The 21618-nt window shown below is 40.1% G+C and overlaps 1 protein-coding gene across 1 annotated transcript in view; it reads right to left on the bottom strand.

Moving 5' to 3' along the window:
• The window catches only part of LOC139755693 (Ig-like and fibronectin type-III domain-containing protein 2), a gene marked incomplete at its 3' end in the record, with an annotated part of 712838 nt that overhangs the window by 106236 nt on the left and 584984 nt on the right, over positions 1–21618 (bottom strand). The window contains exon 6 of the mRNA XM_071674338.1: positions 20817–20927. Within this exon, the coding sequence (XP_071530439.1) occupies positions 20817–20927 (111 nt within the window). The remainder of the gene's footprint in view (positions 1–20816; positions 20928–21618) is intronic.

The raw sequence follows: 21618 nt of genomic DNA, 5'->3' as shown, positions 1-21618 counted from the left end.
CCATGGTTCCATTCACTGCCAAGTCCACTCCCAGACATCTACAACACTTCACTTCCTCTATTTTTTCTCCATTCAAACTTACATCTCAACCAACTTGCTCCTCAACCATGCTGAGCCTGGTAACATTGTTTTTATTCACATTTACTCTCAACTTTCTCCTTGCACGCACCCTTCCAAACTTAGTCACTAACCTCTGCAGAGTCTCACTCGAGTCAGCCACCAGTGCTTTATCATCGACAAAATAATATCTGACTTAGTTCACAGTCGTTCTCATCCCTAACAGACTGCACACTCGCCCCTCTCTACAAGACTCTTGCATTTACCTCCCTCATTACCCATCCATAAGCAGATAAAACAAACATGGGGACATCACACACCCCTGCCGCACACCAACCGACAGTGGGAACTAATCACTCTCCTCTTTTCCTACTCGTACACATGCCTTACATCCTTGATAGAATCTTCCCACTGCTTCTGGCAGCTTACTTCACACACCAAACATTCTTAAGTCCTTCCACCTATCACAGACCTTCCCCAGATCTATGAAGGCCACATGCAAATCCATCTGTTTTTCTAAGTATTTCTCACACACATTCTTCAAAGTAAACACCTGATCCACACATCCTCTACCACTTCTCCTCAATCTGATGCTCTGTACATGCCCTCACATTCTCAGTCAATACCCTCCCATGCAATATTCTAGGTATACTAAACACGCTTATGCCTCTGTAATTTGAACACTCACCTTTATCCCCTTTGTCTTTGTAAAATGGCACTATGGATACATTCCGCCAATCCTCAGGCACTTCACCATGATCCAATCAATAGCACAGCCATTCCCTTTCTTGATAAATTCAACTGCAATACTCTAGCCACCTGTGCGCATTTCATATTCCGTAAGCTTTCACCACCTCTTTTCTCTTCACCAAACCTCTCCATGAATCTCTCTCTACGCATATCACCCAACACCCTACATTTGCCACTCTAATATCAAACACATTCAAAGGTCCTTCAAAATGCCCACTCATCTCATCGTCACTTCAAAACTACCTGTTATCACTTCCCCTTTTGCCCGCTTCAATGATGCTCCCATTTGTTCTCTTGTCCCTCGTATATTATTTACCTCCTTCCAAAACTTCTTTTTATCCCCCCCCTAAAGTTAGATGATATTGTCTCATCCCGACTCTCATTTGCCCTCTTCTTTAACCCCGGCATCTTTCTCTTGACCTCCAGCCGCTTTCTTTTATACATCTCCCAATCATCTGCATTCCTTCCTTGTAAGTCACCCAAACGCCTCTGTTTCCTCTTTCACTAGCAACTTTACTTCATCCCACCGCTTACTACTATTTCTAATCCGCCCACCTCCCACCTTTTTCATGCCACATGCATCTCTTACACATGTCATCACTGTTTCCCTAAATCCACCCCATTCCTTATCTTCTCCCCTCACTTCATTTTTTCTCACCTTTTGCCATTCAACACTCGATCTCTCGTGGTATTTCTTCACACAAGTCTCCTTTTTAAACTCTCTTTTCCTCGACACTGTTTCCCCTTTTTCGAAAACCTCTACAAATCTTCACCCTCGCCTCCACAAGACAGTTATCAGGCATCCCACCAACTGTCTTTCTCAGCACATATATATATCCAAAATTCTCTCTCTTATACGTCTATCAATTAATACATAACCTGATAATGCCCATGGACCATCACTCCTACTCACATTCGTATACTTGTGTATAACTTTCGTTAAACTAGGTATTCCTAACGCCAGGCTTTTTCAGCACACAATTCATTCATCCCACTGAATATTCCATGTGCAACAATTATGCCCTCAGTTGCTTCATTATTTACCTTTACATTTACATCACTCATCACTAATACCCAGCTGCTTCCAAAATACTTGCCTCTCATGATCTTTCTTCTCATGACCAGGTGCATAATCACCAATAATCACCTATCTCTCTCCATCAACTTTCAGTTTTACCAACATCGATCTAAAATTTTCTTCCTCACACGAACACACACTTTCACAACTCTTGTCCTCTCACCAACCACTGACTGTACTCCGGACACTTCCAGATCATTTTTCCTCTTTACTCTTGAGTTTCGTTTTACTCAGAACCAGAACATTCAGGTTTCTTTCCTCAAACATAATACCTATCTTCCCTCTATTCTCATCTTGATTACATCCACACACTCTCAGACACCTCAATCTGAACCGTCAGAAGGGAGGATTTACAGTGCCCCGCTTCCGCCCTTCTTAGTCGCCTTCCACGACACGCGGGGAATACGTGGGTAGTATTCTTTCCGTCCTATCCATAGAGATTTTATCTATAATCAACCTAATCATCTAAAAACAAATAGCAAGCTCGAACCTCTACCTAAACACGACGAAAAGCTAAACCAACAGTACCCAACCCTGGCGAACAATTATCCTTGGAACACCATCCTTGGGTTCCCTTATATATATGACCACGTAGGTCCCTCTTCCTTCAGTCCCGGTCAGACATCGTGGAGGGCTGGTGCGTCACAATGTGCTCCAATTCCTTTTTTTTTTTTCCATCGTGTTTGGTTGAGCTAGACCCACCGATAGTGATAGTGTGGGAAATGAATAACATATAGAAATAAATGGTAATACAGAGAAGCTCGCCTTCTGCCAGCAGGAAGCCGGTAGTCTGGATAATGGATAACTGTAATGTTAAGTTCTTTAATGAAGAGGTTTGTGTTAAGTCGATGAGTTGTAACTTTTTTATTCATATGAATTTTAATTTTTTTTCGCTTTATTATAGTAACTACTTCCATTTATGTTTTCTTAATTTTCATATCTATTAAGGTAAAGTAAAGCTTAAAGTTCATAAACATTTTTTCCTATACAATGACCTACAATTAGAATACTTTTTCAATTCTTTCCCGCCGGGTTTATTGGATCCGAAGGGAGTCAAGTCGTTCCATATCATTGATGGTAGTGTATTAGGGCTCAAAAAATTCATACCTCCCTCACCACCCCAGCTCCCTAACCCTAGAAAACATCACTCCATCTTCCAAAATGATATAAACATGCACAAGAAACACTACAAAAATAAGCTTCAAGCCTACCGCATCTCCGAGTAAGGCAATCAAGAAAAACCTTCACAAAATTTTCCCCATGAGACAAATATTTACCCATCCGTTGCTCCCTGAGACATTCACAGCTCAATGGAAACCCTATAGAGCTCCCTTGAAACATGTCCTGATAATTTATCAAACTTCACCATCAAACAATTTGGCTCTGTTACTGTCCAACCACTGCTTGGTACACAAATCCTAATACACCTGGAAACTTGCCAATATAATATCCATCTTGAAAACCTCCAATCCCCTAAATTCTCCCTCCTCATGCTAAACTATATGGTTGCAATCATCAGTATCCAAACTCCTTAAAAACCGGATCCACAACAAAGCGAGCTAAGGTATCCACTCCCACCCACCGAACACATCGTCAGACTGAATATAAACCTTACACGCATTTCAGATGGTTTCATATAGACACGTTCACCTTTCGCGCAATAATAGTTGCAATGGGTAACTATATATATATATATATATATATATATATATATATATATATATATATATATATATATATATATATATATATATATATATATATATAAGATAGTCCTCCGATGTTTTTCTTCTTAATTTCATACTTGTTCTTTCTTTAGCCCTCCTAAACCTCCTCCAGCACGATCACCAGAATGTTAACCCTTTACGTTGGTTGGGTTGAAGTCATTTTAGCTGTCAGATGACCCATTCTTGTCCTGTTTTTCCTTATTCATTTATCTATCTGGTTAACGTATTTTCTTCTTGGTAAAAACGTTTATTTGCCTTTGAAGCTGTCCTGTACTGATGCCAATAATCACAAGTCCTCTGGCCTTGGCTGAGCGCTGACAGCATTCGTCAGGAGACGTGACAGTACTCATGGCTATGCAGACCAATATGATGTGTGGCGCCATACACCGTGCAGTAAATATGTCTGCTTTCACAATTTCAAAATGATCAAAATATGATAGATCATTAGCACTTTGGTGCATATATACCGAAATTACTCCATATTCACCATATTCAATCAAAATCAAAGATAGTCCTCCGATGTTTTTCTTCTTAATTTCATACTTGTTTTTGATTCAACCCGAGCCTAACGCTAAGTGTCATCAGAACACACCCAGATAATGCTGAGCTATGACACTAGCGGTCCTGAATATCGTCTACGAAACTTGCATGTCAAGTGTGATTCCCAGCCATGGCTTGCTGGACTGAGACGATGTTTGGTAAAGAGGCAGGACACATCTCTGGGTATATTCTCGTTATTACAGAATTTCTAAAAAGGTCAGAATGATTGAGTGCAAGCCAATTTAATATGAGCACTATGTCAACTTACAATTCTGATAAATGAAAATGGCTGTCGATGATCCACGTTAATTCTTTTCATTTTTGAAGGGTACACGTCACAATGAGGTGTCAGACAACGTAAGAACTGGTTTGGTCCAGCTATAGCCAGGCTGAGGCAGAGAACAGCTTCAGCTTCCAAGTGCAGTGTCCATGTTCAGTACAATTTTATTCCCGCCTTGACGGAGTGAGACACAAGCACATCATCTTGGGTGTTATGACGAAACTGGACAAATTTTTTGGGACAGAAATACCTTATGCAGTAACGTAAATTTCTCATTCTTAGATATTCCTAAGGTGTGAGAAACAAAGTTTAGTAGCGACTGAATATTACATGATCGAAAAGGAGAAGGGTGAAAAATGAGAAAATTTCAGCAGTCGTAATGAATGTAAAATCTTCGTAAAGAAAATGAATATGACGCTCATATCTATGAAACAATTTTCATATGTGGCTTGCACTAAAATGTCGATTGCGCAACCAGACTGAGTCCCTTTAGAAACTATATCTTTCATGGCGTCCTTCATTACCAGATATCTAACGTCATTTCTCTTCCCCATGCCATGGCTGAACAACGTCAGGGGACACATAACCATGGAAAGATGATATACACAATATACTATGGGAAGTGTGCCTATACACGTATGATATAACAGTGAAGCGTGGCAACTCACCAGTGACAGTAAGAATTTAGTACTAGATACGAGTACGAGTAGAACTCACTAAGTTTTGCTTTTGTCAATCTTTAATCAAACTCCATCAGGCCAAAATCATGCACGGGTTAGTTTTCTGGGCACAGGAGTCTTATATTTGGCTCTGCATCTTGGTCATTATCAAAGAAGGTCAACATCCCTTACAATAAGAAATAAGGTAGCACATCATATTTCTGAGGTTGGAGAATACACCGGAGTCAGTGGCAGGATCTCATTAGCCTTCTGTCTGGGGCATCATGCCTTCATTATTATCTGGCACGAGCACCCGAGATGAAAAACGGGATCCCAGAAACTTCACCCACGGCCCATGGAAACTCTTCACCTTTGTACGATAGTATATATATATATATATATATATATATATATATATATATATATATATATATATATATATTATTATATTATTATTATTATACTTTGTCGCTGTCTCCCGCGTTTGCGAGGTAGCGCAAGGAAACAGACGAAAGAAATGGCCCAACCCCCCCCCCCCATACACATGTATATACATACGTCCACACACGCAAATATACATACCTACACAGCTTTCCATGGTTTACCCCAGACGCTTCACATGCCCTGATTCAATCCACTGACAGCACGTCAACCCCGGTATACCACATCGCTCCAATTCACTCTATTCCTTGCCCTCCTTTCACCCTCCTGCATGTTCAGGCCCCGATCACACAAAATCTTTTTCACTCCATCTTTCCACCTCCAATTTGGTCTCCCTCTTCTCCTCGTTCCCTCCACCTCCGACACATATATCCTCTTGGTCAATCTTTCCTCACTCATCCTCTCCATGTGACCAAACCACTTCAAAACACCCTCTTCTGCTCTCTCAACCACGCTCTTTTTATTTCCACACATCTCTCTTACCCTTACGTTACTCACTCGATCAAACCACCTCACACCACACATTGTCCTCAAACATCTCATTTCCAGCACATCCATCCTCCTGCGCACATCTCTATCCATAGCCCACGCCTCGCAATCATACAACATTGTTGGAACCACTATTCCCTCAAACATACCCATTTTTGCTTTCCGAGATAATGTTCTCGACTTCCACACATTTTTCAAAGCTCCCAAAATTTTCGCCCCCTCCCCCACCCTATGATCCACTTCCGCTTCCATGGTTCCATCCGCTGACAGATCCACTCCCAGATATCTAAAACACTTCACTTCCTCCAGTTTTTCTCCATTCAAACTCACCTCCCAATTGACTTGACCCTCACCCCTACTGTACCTAATAACCTTGCTCTTATTCACATTTACTCTCAACTTTCTTCTTCCACACACTTTACCAAACTCAGTCACCAGCTTCTGCAGTTTCTCACATGAATCAGCCACCAGCGCTGTATCATCAGCGAACAACAACTGACTCACTTCCCAAGCTCTCTCATCCCCAACAGACTTCATACTTGCCCCTCTTTCCAGGACTCTTGCATTTACCTCCCTTACAACCCCATCCATAAACAAATTAAACAACCATGGAGACATCACACACCCCTGCCGCAAACCTACATTCACTGAGAACCAATCACTTTCCTCTCTTCCTACACGTACACATGCCTTACATCCTCGATAAAAACTTTTCACTGCTTCTAACAACTTGCCTCCCACACCATATATTCTTAATACCTTCCACAGAGCATCTCTATCAACTCTATCATATGCCTTCTCCAGATCCATAAATGCTACATACAAATCCATTTGCTTTTCTAAGTATTTCTCACATACATTCTTCAAAGCAAACACCTGATCCACACATCCTCTACCACTTCTGAAACCGCACTGCTCTTCCCCAATCTGATGCTCTGTACATGCCTTCACCCTCTCAATCAATACCCTCCCATATAATTTACCAGGAATACTCAACAAACTTATACCTCTGTAATTTGAGCACTCACTCTTATCCCCTTTGCCTTTGTACAATGGCACTATGCACGCATTCCGCCAATCCTCAGGCACCTCACCATGAGTCATACATACATTAAATAACCTTACCAACCAGTCAACAATACAGTCACCCCCTTTCTTAATAAATTCCACTGCAATACCATCCAAACCTGCTGCCTTGCCGGCTTTCATCTTCCGCAAAGCTTTTACTACCTCTTCTCTGTTTACCAAATCATTTTCCCTAACCCTCTCACTTTGCACACCACCTCGACCAAAACACCCTATATCTGCCACTCTGTCATCAGACACATTCAACAAACCTTCAAAATACTCATTCCATCTCCTTCTCACATATATATATATATATATATATATATATATATATATATATATATATATATATATATATATATATATATATATATATATATTTGTCGCTGTCTCCCGCGTTTGCGAGGGAGCGCAAGCAGACAGACGAAAGAAATGGCCAAACCCACCCCCATACACATGTATATACATACATCCACACACGCAAATATACAATACCTACACAGCTTTCCATGGTTTACCCCAGACGCTTCACATGCCCTGATTCAATCCACTGACAGCACGTCAACCCCGGTATACCAAATCGATCCAATTCACTCTATTACTTGCCCTCCTTTCACCCTCCTGCATGTTCAGGCCTCGATCACACAAAATCTTTTTCACTCCATCTTTCCACCTCCAATTTGGTCTCCCACTTCTCCTCGTTCCCTCCACCTCCGACACATATATCCTCTTGGTCAATCTTTCCTCACTCATTCTCTCCATGTACCCAAACCATTTCAAAACACCCTCTTCTGCTCTCTCAACCACACTCTTTTTATTTCCACACATTTCTCTTACCCTTACGTTACTTACTAGATCAAACCACCTCACACCACACATTGTCCTCAAACATCTCATTTCCAGCACATCCATCCTCCTGCGCACAACTCTATCCATAGCCCACGCCTCGCAACCATACAACATTGTTAGAACCACTATTCCTTCAAACATAACCATTTTTGCTTTCCGAGATAATGTTCTCGACTTCCACACATTCTTCAAGGCTCCCAGGATTATCGCCCCCTCCCCCACCCTATGATCCATTTCCGCTTCAATGTTTCCATCCGCTGCCAGATCCACTCCCATATATCTAAAACACTTTACTTCCTCCAGTTTTTCTCCATTCAAACTCACCTCCCAATTGACTTGACCCTCAACCCTACTGTACCTAATTACCTTGCTCTTATTCATATTTACTCTTAACTTTCTTCTTTCACACACTTTACCAAACTCAGTCACCTGCTTCTGCAGTTTCTCACATGAATCAGCCACCAGCGCTGTATCATCAGCGAACAACAACTGACTCACTTCCCAAGCTCTCTTATCCCCAACAGACTTCATACTTGCCCCTCTTTCACAAACTCTTGCATTCACCTCCCTAACAACCCCATCCATAAACAAATTAAACAACCATGGAGACATCACACACCCCTGCCGCAAACCTACATTCACTGAGAACCAATCACTTTCCTCTCTTCCTACACGTACACATGCCTTACATCCTCGATAAAAACTTTTCACTGCTTCTAACAACTTGCCTCCCACACCATATATTCTTAATACCTTCCACAGAGCATCTCTATCAACTCTATCATATGCCTTCTCCAGATCCATAAATGCTACATACAAATCCATTTGCTTTTCTAAGTATTTCTCACATACATTCTTCAAAGCAAACACCTGATCCACACATCCTCTACCACTTCTGAAACCACACTGCTCTTCCCCAATCTGATGCTCTGTACATGCCTTAACCCTCTCAATCAATACCCTCCCATATAATTTACCAGGAATACTCAACAAACTTATACCTCTGTAACTTGAGCACTCACTCTTATCCCCTTTGCCTTTGTACAAAGACACTATGCACGAATTCCGCCAATCTTCAGGCACCTCACCATAAGTCATACATACATTAAATAACCTTACCAACCAGTCAATAATACAGTCACACCATTTTTTAATAAATTCCACTGCAATACCATCCAAACCTGCTGCCTTGCAGGCTTTCATCTTCCGCAAAGCTTTTACTACCTCTTCTCTGTTTACTAAATCATTTTCCCTAACCCTCTCACTTTGCACACCATCTCGACCAAAACACCCTATATCTGCCACTCTATCATCAAACACATTCAACAAACCTTCAAAATACTCACTCCATCTCCTTCTCACATCACCACTACTTGTTATCACCTCCCTATTTGCGCCCTTCACTGAAGTTCCCATTTGCTCCCTCGTCTTACGCACTTTATTTATCTCCTTCTAGAACATCTTTTTATTCTCCCTAAAATTTAATGATACTCTCTAACCCCAACTCTCATTTGCCCTCTTTCTCACCTCTTGCACCTTTCTCTTGACCTCCTGTCTCTTTCTTTTATACATCTCCCACTCAATTGCATTTTTTCCCTGCAAAAATCGCCCAAATGCCTCTCTCTTCTCTTTCACTAATAATCTTACTTCTTCATCCCACCACTCACTACCCTTTCTAATCAACCCACCTCCCACTCTTCTCATGCCACAAGCATCTTTTGCGCAATCCATCACTGATTCCCTAAATAAATCCCATTCCTCCCCCACTCCCCTTACTTACATTGTTCTCACCTTTTTCCATTCTGTACTCAGTGTCTCCTGGTACTTCCTCACACAAGTCTCCTTCCCAAGCTCACTTACTCTCACCACCCTCTTCACCCCAACATTCACTCTTCTTTTCTGAAAACCCATACAAATCTTCACCTTAGCCTCCACAAGATAATGATCAGACATCCCTCCAGTTGCACCTCTCAGCACATTAACATCCAAAAGTCTCTCTTTCGCGCGCCTGTCAATTAACACGTAATCCAATAACGCTCTCTGGCCATCTCTCCTACTTACATACGTATACTTATGTATATCTCGCTTTTTAAACCAGGTATTCCCAATCACCAGTCCTTTTTCAGCACATAAATCTACAAGCTCTTCACCATTTCCATTTACAACACTGAATACCCCATGTATATCACTTATTCCCTCAACTGCCACATTACTCACCTTTGCATTCAAATCACCCATCACTATAACCCGGTCTCGTGCATCAAAACCACTAACACACTCATTCAGCTGCTCCCAAAACACTTGCCTCTCATGATCTTTCTTCTCATGCCCAGGTGCATATGCACCAATAATCACCCATCTCTCTCCATCAACTTTCAGTTTTACCCATATTAATCGAGAATTTACTTTCTTACATTCTATCACATACTCCCACAACTCCTGTTTCAGGAGTACTGCTACTCCTTCCCTTGTTCTTGTCCTCTCACTAACCCCTGACTTTACTCCCAAGACATTTCCAAACCACTCTTCCCCTTTACCCTTGAGCTTCGTTTCACTCAGAGCCAAAACATCCAGGTTCCTTTCCTCAAACATACTACCTATCTCTCCTTTTTTCACATCTTGGTTACATCCACACACATTTAGACACCCCAGTCTGAGCCTTCGAGGAGGATGAGCACTCCCCGCGTGACTCCTTCTTCTGTTTCCCATTTTAGAAAGTTACAAATACAAGGAGGGGAGGATTTCTGGCCCCCCGCTCCCGTCCCCTCTAGTCGCCTTCTACGACACGCGAGGAATGCGTGGGAAGTATTCTTTCACCCCTATCCCCAGGGGCGACTAAAAGGGAAGGGAGCGGGGGGCTAGAAATCCTCCCCTCTCATTTTTTTTTTTCCAAAAGAAGGAACGGAGAGGGGGGCCAGGTGGGGGTGTTCCCTCGGGGGCCCAGTCCTCTGTTCTTGGCGCTACCTCGCTAATGCAGGAAATGGCGAATAGTATAAAAGAAAAAAAAGATATATATATGTGTGTACATTGAGATGTATAGGTATGTACATTTGCGTGTGTGGACGTGTATGTATATACATATGTATGTGGGCGGGTTGGGCCAGTCTTTCGTCTGTTTCCATGCGCTACCTCGCTAACGCGGGAGACAGCAACAAAGCAAAATAAATAAATAAATAGAAAATGAATGAATATATATATAAATATATATATATATATATATATATATATATATATATATATATATATATATATATATATATATATATATATATATATATATATATCTTTTCATACTATTCGCCTTTCCCGCCTCAGCGAGGTAGCGTTAAGAACAGAGGACTGGGCCTCTGAGGAAACATCCTCACCCGGCCCCCTTCTCTGTTCCTTCCTTTGGAAAATTAAAAAAAAAATGAGAGGGGAAGATTTCCAGCCCCCCGCTCCCTTCCCTTTTAGTCGCCTTCTACGACACGCAGGGAATACGTGGGAAGTATTCTTTCTCCCCTATCCCCAGGGATACATATATATATATATATATATATATATATATATATATATATATATATATATATATATATATATATATATATATATATATATATATATATATATATATATATATATTTCTTTGTTTTTTTTTTGCGTCGCGTGAGCAAGATATTCCTATGAAACACGAAAAGTTCCCAAGTGCACTTTCGTGTAATAATCCCATTATCAGGGAAGACACAAAAGAGAAATATAAGTAATCTGATATACATCGAAGAGACGAAGCTAGGACGCCATTTGGTGAACATGTGATTGTCCAAAACATACAACGAGCGTTCATAAACTTATCATTTAACAAATTTTATCAACAATAAAGTTATCTAATTTGTATAGACCGTAATATTAAGATGATAATTCTTTATATATTCTATAATAGAAGATTCAATTATATTTCTCTCGGTAATAGAGTTAGAGTTAATAACTGAGATGGCATTACTTCAGTCAATACAATGATTATAGTTTTTAACGTGATTAAGCAAGGCATTTGATTCATGTCCCGTTCTTATACTATATTTATGTTGCTTAAGTCTAACAGAAAGATCCTTACCAGTCTGACCAACATAAAATTTATCACAATTTCCACAAGGCACTTTATAGATGCATCCAGGAGAATTTTCTGGTGAATTCCCGATTAAGATATTCTTTATAGCATTATTGTTGCTAAAGGCAACATTTACATTAAAGGATTTAAGCAACATGGGAAGTAAAATAAAATTATTATTAAAAGAAAGAACTTAAGGATTCTTAGTGTCAATGGGAGGTTTGGGCTCAACTCTATAAATTTCTTTGCTAACTTAAGGGATTTATCAATGAAAGATCTAGGGTACTTTAACTTAGATCCAACAGAATATATCTTCTCAAACTCATCATCAACAAACTCTCGACGGTAAATACGTAATGCCCTAAGGAACATAGATTGAAATGATGATAATTCAACTCTGTCAAGGTAGGTTTTCTGTATATGCTAAACCTAAACTTGTTTCCTTGCCTATGGATCATGCAATCTAAAAATGGTAGCATACCATTATTTTCATTTTCTACAGTAAATTTGATGGAATGTACTAAATTGTTAAGTAAGGGAAGAAATAGTTGTAAATTTTCATTTGTTGGCCAAACACAAAGAACATCATCTACATACCTAAACCAAATTCCATTAGAAGGTAAGATATCCTTTAATAATTTTGTTTCAAAAAATTCCATATAAAGATTATTTAATACAGGTGAAAGAGGGTTACCCATTGCCATACCAAATTTTTGAGCATGATAATCTCCATTGAATTGAAATACACGTCTTTTATACACAATTTTATCAGTTCACTGAAAACAGACTTTGAAATAGGTAAATGAATATCATCCAAGACGTCAGATAAATATTCTAAAAGGTCATCAACTGGACCTTTAGTGAAAAGTGAGGAAACATCAAAGTTAACTAGTTTGAAATCAAAATTAACATTGATATTGTTTAGCTTGTTAACTAAATCTACATTGTTCATGACATTAGAATTTCATACCTCACCCATTAAAGGGCTTGATAAGGAAACTACCCATCTTGACAATTTATATGTGATGGAGCCTACTGAATATTCTATTGGGTCTAAGTTAAAGTATCCTACATCATTCATTGATAAATCCCTTAAGTTACCAAAGAAATCATTTTATAGAGTTCAGCCCAAACCTCCCATTGACACCAAGAATCTTTTAGTTCTCCATTTTTATAATAATTTCACTTTACTTCCGATGTTGCTTGAATCCTTTAATGTAAATGCTGCCTTTAGCAACAATAATACTATAAAGAAAATCTTAATCAAGAATTCAACAGAAAATTCTCTAGCATGCATCCATAAAGTCTCCTGTGGAAATTGTGATAAATTCTATGCTGGTCAGCCTGGTAAGGATGTTTCTGTTAGACTTAAGCAACATAAATATAGCATAAGAACGGGACAAGAATCAAATGCCTTGTTGAATCACGTTAAAAACTATAATCATTGTATTGACTGGAGTAATGCCATCTCAGTTATTAACACTAACTCTATTACCAAGAGAAATATCATTGAATCTTCTATTTTTAAATATACAAAGAATTATAATCTTAATATTAGTGATGGTCTATACAAATTAGATAGCTTTATTGTTGAAAAAATTTGTGAAATGATAGGTTTATGAACGCTCGTTGTACGTTTTCGACAATCACATGTTTACCAAATGGCGTCCTAGCTTCGTCTCTTAGATGTATATCAACTGTCTTTTATTTCTCTCATGTGTCTCCCCTGATGATGTGATTATTACACGAAAGTGCACTTGGGAACTTATCGTGTTTCCTTTTCCCCGTGGTCTCATCGGTATATATATATAAATATATATATATATATATATATATATATATATATATATATATATATATATATATATGTATATATATATATATATATATATATATATATATATATATATATATAAAAGAGAAGAGGTAGTAAAAGCTTTGCGGAAGATGAAAGCCGGCAAGGCAGTAGGTTTGGATGGAATTGCAGTGGAATTTATTAAAAAAGGGGGTGACTGGATTGTTGACTGGTTGGTAAGGTTATATAATGTATGTATGATTCATGGTGAGGTGCCTGAGGATTAGGGGAATGCTTGCATAGTGCCATTGTACAAAGGCAAAGGGGATAAGAGTGAGTGCTAAAGTTACAGAGGTATAAGTCTGTTGAGTATTCCTGGTAAATTATATGGGAGGGTATTGACTGAGAGGGTGAAGGCATGTACAGAGCATCAGATTGGGGAAGAGCAGTGTGGTTTCAGAAGTGGTAGAGGATGTGTGGATCAGGTGTTTGCTTTGAAGAATGTATGTGAGAAATACCTAGAAAAGCAAATGGACTTGTATGTAGCATTTATGGATCTGGAGAAGGCATATGATAGAGTTGATAGAGATGCTCTGTGGAAGGTATTATGAATATATGGTGTGGGAGGCAAGTTGTTAGAAGCAGTGAAAAGTTTTTATCGAGGATGTAAGGCATGTGTACGTGTAGAAAGAGAGGAGAGTGATTGGTTCTCAGTGAATGTAGGTTGGCGGCAGGGGTGTGTGATGTCTCCATGGTTGTTTAATCTGTTTAAGGATGGGATTGTTAGAAAGGTGAATGCAAGAGTTTTGGAAAGAGGGGCAATTATGCAGTCTGTTGTGGATTAGAGAGCTTGGGAAGTGAGTCAGTTGTTGTTCGCTGATGATACAGCGATGGTGGCTGATTCACGTGAGAAACTGCAGAAGTTGGTGACTGAGTTTGGTAAAGTGTGTGAAAGAAGAAAGTTAAGAGTAAATATGAATAAGAGCAAGGTTATTAGGTACAGTAGGGTTGAGGGTCAAGTCAATTGGGAGGTAAGTTTGAAAGGAGAAAAACTGGAGGAAGTAAAGTGTTTTAGATATCTGGGGGTTGATCTGGCAGTGGATGGAACCATGGAAGGGGAAGTGAATCATAGGGTGGGGGAGGGGGCGGAAATTTTGGGAGCTTTGAAGAATGTTTGGAAGTCGAGAACATTATCTCCGAAAGCAAAAATGGCTATGTTTGAAGGAATAGTGGTTCCAACAATGTTGTATGGTTGCGAGGCGGGGGCTATGGATAGAGTTGTGCGCAGGAGGGTGGATGTGCTGGAAATGAGATGTTTGAGAACAATATGTGGTGTGAGGTGGTTTGATCGAGTAAGTAATGTAAGGGTAAGAGAGATGTGTGGAAATAAAAAGAGTGTGGTTGAGAGAGCAGAAGAGGGTGTTTTGAAATAGTTTGGTCACATGGAGAGAATGAGTGAGGAAAGATTGACCAAGAGGATATATGTGTCAGAGGTAGACGGAACAAGGAGAAGTGGGAGACCAAATTGGAGGTGGAAAGATGGAGTGAAAAGGATTTTGAGTGATCGGGGCCTGAACATAGAGGAGGGTGAAAGGCGTGCAAGGAATAGAGTGAATTGGAACGATGTGGTATACCGGGTTCGACGTCCTGTCAATGGATTGAACCAGGGTATGTGAAGAGTCTGGAGTAAACCATGGAAAGTTCTGTGGGGCCTGGATGTGGAATGGGAGCTGTGGTTTCGGTGCATTATTACATGACAGCTAGAGACTGAGTGTGAACGAATGGGGCCTTTGTTGTCTTTTCCTAGCGCTACCTCGCACACATGAGGGGGAAGGGGGATGTTATTCCATGTGTGGCGAGGTGGCGATGGGAATAAATAAAGGCAGACAGTATGAATTATGTACATGTGTATATATGTCTGTGTGTGTATATATATATATATATATATATATGTGTACATTGAGATGTATGGGTATGTATATTTGTGTGTGTGGACGTGTATGTATATACATGTGTATGTGGGTGGGTTGGGCCATTCTTTCGTCTGTTTCTTGCGCTACCTCGCTAACGCGGGAGACAGCGACAAGGCAAAATAAATATATGATAAAATAAATAAATAAATATATATATATATATATATATATATATATATATATATATATATATATATATATACATATATATATATATATGTATACTCTGTCGCTGTCTCCCGCGTTATCCACATACACATGTATATACATAGACATCCACACATGCACATATACACGACTATACATTTCAACGTATACATATATATACATACATAGACATATGCATATATACACATGCACATAATTCACAATTGCTGCCTTTATTAATTCCAGTCGCCACCCTGCTACACATGAAATGACACCCCCTCCTCACCCAGCATGCGCGCGAGGTAGCACTAGGAAAAGACAACAAAGGCCACATTCGTTTACGCTCAGTCTCTAGCTGTCATGTGCAATGCACTGAAACGACAGCTCCCTTTTCCACATCCAGGCCTCACAAAAATTTCCATGGTTTACCCCAGACGCACTACATCCCCTGGTTCAATCCACTGACACTGACAGCACGTCGACCCCGATATATCACATCGTTCCAATTCACTCTATTCCTTGCACGCCTTTGACCCTCCTGCATGTTCAGGCCCCGGAGGATGAAAATCTTTTTCACTCCATCCTTCCACCTCCAATTTGGTCTCCCACTTCTCCTTTTTCCGTCTACCTCTGACACATATATCCTCTCTTTCGATCTTTCCTCACTCATTCTCTCCATGTGAACAAACCATTTCAATGCACCCTCTTCTGCTCTCTCAACTACACTCCTTTTATTACCACACATCTCTCTTACTCTTTCATTACTTACTCGATCATACCACCACAAAACACATATTGTCCTCAAACATCTCATTTCCAGCAAATCCACCCTCCTCCGCACAACCCTGTCTATAGGCCACGCCTCGCAACCATATAACATTGTTGGAACCACTATTCCTTCAAACATCCCCATTTTCGCTTTCCGTGATAATGTTCTCGACTTCCACACATTCCTCAACGCTCCCAGAACTTTCGCCCCCTCTCTCACCCTGTGATTCACTTCCGTCTCCATGGTTCCATCCGCTGCCAAATCCACTCATAGATATCTAAAACACTTCACTTCCTCCAGTTCTTCCCCATTCAAACTTACCTCCCAATCAACTTGTCCCTCAACCCTACTATACCTAACCTTGTTCTTATTGACATTTACCCACAGCTTTCTTCCTTCACACACTTTACCAAACTCAGTCATCAGCTTCTGCAGTTTCTCACCCGAATCAGCCACTAACGCTGTATCATCAACGAACAACTGACTCACTTCCCAAGCCCTCTCATCCACAACAGAATGCATACTTGCCCCTCTCTCCAAACTCTTGCATTCATCTCTCTAAGAACCCCATCCATAAACAAATTCAACAACCATGGAGACATCATGCACCCCTGCCGTAAACCGACATTTATTGGGAACTAATCACTTTCCTCTCTTCCTACTCGTACACATGCCTTACATCCTAGTTAAAAATCTTTTCACTGCTTCTGGCAACTTGACTCTCACACCATATACTCTTAATACCTTCCACAGAGCATCTCTAACTCTCTCATATGCCTTCTCTAGATCCATAAATGCTGCATACAAATCCATTTGTTTTCTAAGTATTTCTCGCATAAATTCTTCCAAGCAAACACCTGATCCACACATCCTCTACCACTTTTGAAACCACACTGCTCTTCCCCAATCTGATGCTCTGTACATGCCTTCACCCTCTCAATCAATACCTTCCCACATGATTTCCCAGGAATACTCAACAAACTTACATCTTTGGAATTTGAACACTCACATTTATCCCTTTTGCCTTTGTACAATGGCACTATGCACGCTTTCCGTCAATCCTCAGGCATATCACCACAAGGTATACATACATTGAATATTCTCCCCATATTCTTTTTTTCATACTATTCGCCATTTCCCGCATTAGCGAGGTAGCGTTAAGAACAGAGCCTTTGGGGGAATATCCTCTCTTGACCCCCTTCTCTGTTCCTTCTTTCGGAAAATTAAAAGGAGAGGGGAGGATTTCCAGTCCCCCGCTCCCTCCCCTTTTAGTCGCCTTCTACGACACGCAGGGAATACATGGGAAGTATTCTTTCTCCCCTATCTCCATATATATATATATATATATATATATATATATATATATATATATATATATATATATATATATATATATATATATATTTTTTTTTTTTTTTTTTTGTCGCTGTCTCCCGCGTTTGCGAGGTAGCGCAAGGAAACAGACGAAAGAAATGGCCCAACCCCCCCCCCCATACACATGTACATACGTCCACACACGCAAATATACATACCTACACAGCTTTCCATGGTTTACCCCAGACGCTTCACATGCCTTGATTCAATCCACTGACAGCACGTCAACCCCTGTATACCACATCGCTCCAATTCACTCTATTCCTTGCCCTCCTTTCACCCTCCTGCATGTTCAGGCCCCGATCACACAAAATCTTTTTCACTCCATCTTTCCACCTCCAATTTGGTCTCCCTCTTCTCCTCGTTCCCTCCACCTCCGACACATATATCCTCTTGGTCAATCTTTCCTCACTCATTCTCTCCATGTGCCCAAACCATTTCAAAACACCCTCTTCTGCTCTCTCAACCACGCTCTTTTTATTTCCACACATCTCTCTTACCCTTACGTTACTTACTCGATCAAACCACCTCACACCACACATTGTCCTCAAACATCTCATTTCCAGCACATCCATCCTCCTGCGCACATCTCTATCCATAGCCCACGCCTCGCAACCATACAACATTGTTGGAACCACTATTCCTTCAAACATACCCATTTTTGCTTTCCGAGATAATGTTCTCGACTTCCACACATTTTTCAAGGCTCCCAAAATTTTCGCCCCCTCCCCCACCATATGATCCACTTCCGCTTCCATGGTTCCATCCGCTGACAGATCCACTCCCAGATATCTAAAACACTTCACTTCCTCCAGTTTTTCTCCATTCAAACTCACCTCCCAATTGACTTGACCCTCACCCCTACTGTACCTAATAACCTTGCTCTTATTCACATTTACTCTTAACTTTCTTCTTCCACACACTTTACCAAACTCAGTCACCAGCTTCTGCAGTTTCTCACATGAATCAGCCACCAGCGCTGTATCATCAGCGAACAACAACTGACTCACTTCCCAAGCTCTCTCATCCCCAACAGACTTCATACTTGCCCCTCTTTCCAGGACTCTTGCATTTACCTCCCTAACAACCCCATCCATAAACAAATTAAACAACCATGGAGACATCACACACCCCTGCCGCAAACCTACATTCACTGAGAACCAATCACTTTCCTCTCTTCCTACACGTACACATGCCTTACATCCTCGATAAAAACTTTTCACTGCTTCTAACAACTTGCCTCCCACACCATATTAAGAATTATTATTAAGAATATATATATATATATATATATATATATATATATATATATATATATATATATATATATATATATATATATATATACATATATATACTATACTTATTCATTTATCATATTTTGTCGCTGTCTCCCGCGTCAGCGAGGTAGCGCAAGGAAACAGACGAAAGAATGGCCCAACCCATCCACATACACATGTACGTATATACACGTCCACACACGCTAATATACATTCCTATACTTTTTAACGTATACATATATATACATACACACACATATACATATATACACATGTACATAATTCATACTTGCTGCCCTTATTCATTCTCGTCGCCACACCGCCACACAGTCTCTAGCTGTCATATATATATATATATATATATATATATATATATATATATATATATATATATATATATATATATATATATATATCATTATTTATCATACTTGGTCGCCATTTCCCGCGACAGCGGTCCGTGTCAGGAAACAGACGAAGACACCTATCCACTCATATACACAAATTTATACATACACAACACATATGTACATATACATACTTATACATATCAACATATACACATACGTATACATGTATACACATGTACACATTCATTCCTGCGTCAGCGAGGGTGTGTCAGGAAAACAGATAAGAACAGGCCACATTCGCTCACACTCAGTCTCTAGCTGTTGTGTTATGCACCGAAACCACAGCTCCCTATCCACATCCAGGCCCCACAGACCTTTCCATTGTTTACCCCAAACGTTTCACATGCCCCGGTTCTGTCCATTGACAGCATTTCGACCCCTGTATACCACATCGTCCCAATTTGCTCTAGGCTTTGCACGCCTCTCACCCTCCTGCATGTTCGGGCCCCATCGCTCAACATCTTTTTCAATTCATCCTTCCACCTCCAATTTGGTCTTCCGCCTCTCCTTGTTCCCTCCACCTCTGACACATATATCCTCTTCGTCAACCTTTCTTCACTCATTCGTTCCATATGTTCAAACCATTTCAAACTCTCAGAAGTCGAAAATAAACTACAGATCTTGGTGCCTTAAGACTGTCTCACTTCACCCTGTGACTCCTTCCAAACGCCAAGTATTCTAAGTGTTACCTTCTCTTGCTATGTGAATCCGTAACACACGGTCATCTTGAATTCATATCAAGTCAAGCGCTGTACACAGCACCTCACTCAACCTCCTGGCCGGACTTGTCTCTTCCAGTGACCTTCTGACTTCTTACCTATGTTCTTCGTGGTATATGTTTAAGTAATGATAATTCATGTATTGCTTTTATGATACATGGCTTATCCCTTCATAGCTTAGGAAACCACAGATCTCTTCTTTCCAAAAAGCTGTTTTAGGCTTCTCAAGATCGTGGGTCCCTAAGAATGTAAGAAAGATAAGTCCCGGAAAACATATCGGCAGAAAAGATCCTGATCATCGACGAGGACGACAGGTAAACAACATACCAGATATTGTGTAGTGGGAAGTTAATGAGGGATTAGAGTTGATCTCGCACACGTACACTCCCTTGTCAGATATCTTCGCGTTCTTGATGACCAAGACCCACACATCACCACCTGCTGGGAGATAAGAACATGAGAACACTGTTACATAACGTAAAGTTTATCCTTCCTCTGGAGTCAAGAAAATATTCGTATAAGCCAACTTATCACTATTTTCTATGAATTTTTGATCAAGGATTGTGATAGACTACTCGCAAGAGCATACTGAACATAAGTTGAAAATATATGTAAGTGAGCTAACAGGCTGTACACACTAAACCATCTCCCAAGAAAGAGAAACAGAGTTTAAGATGTTCATTCAGTAAAACAGCTTCAGAACATTCACGAGCACTACACACACTCTCCAGATGGGCAAAGGTATCGAGATTCTAGACTTTAGGATACGACCTTGCTTCGAACCCTCTACGACCTGACCAACAATATATTTTCAGGTCATTTGGAAAACTCACCACACGGAATATGTCTAAGTAATATCAGTTCATTATAGAAAAAAAATCTTCTAAGGAAAGATATGTTGTATCTCCAGAATCCTGAGGAAGCAAAATAACTTCCTAAGTCAGGAAACTCAAACAATTGTCATAGAGCTTTTCTCTAAATTTGCTAGTCTTCTCACCTGTCAATATTAGTATTAAAGACATTGCCGTGAAATAAAAACTATCAATTAAAATGTTATTGAGTTCCAGTTCAAATTTTTTCATGATTACTGTCTTCTCTTATACCTTCTCCCATAATATCAAGTCCTCCA

Source organism: Panulirus ornatus, chromosome 19 (genome assembly GCF_036320965.1).
Source record: "Panulirus ornatus isolate Po-2019 chromosome 19, ASM3632096v1, whole genome shotgun sequence".
In the NCBI taxonomy this organism is placed as follows: domain Eukaryota; kingdom Metazoa; phylum Arthropoda; class Malacostraca; order Decapoda; family Palinuridae; genus Panulirus; species Panulirus ornatus.
The sequence above is the reverse complement of the archived record's forward strand: the minus strand, read 5'-3'. Positions and strand labels throughout refer to the sequence as shown.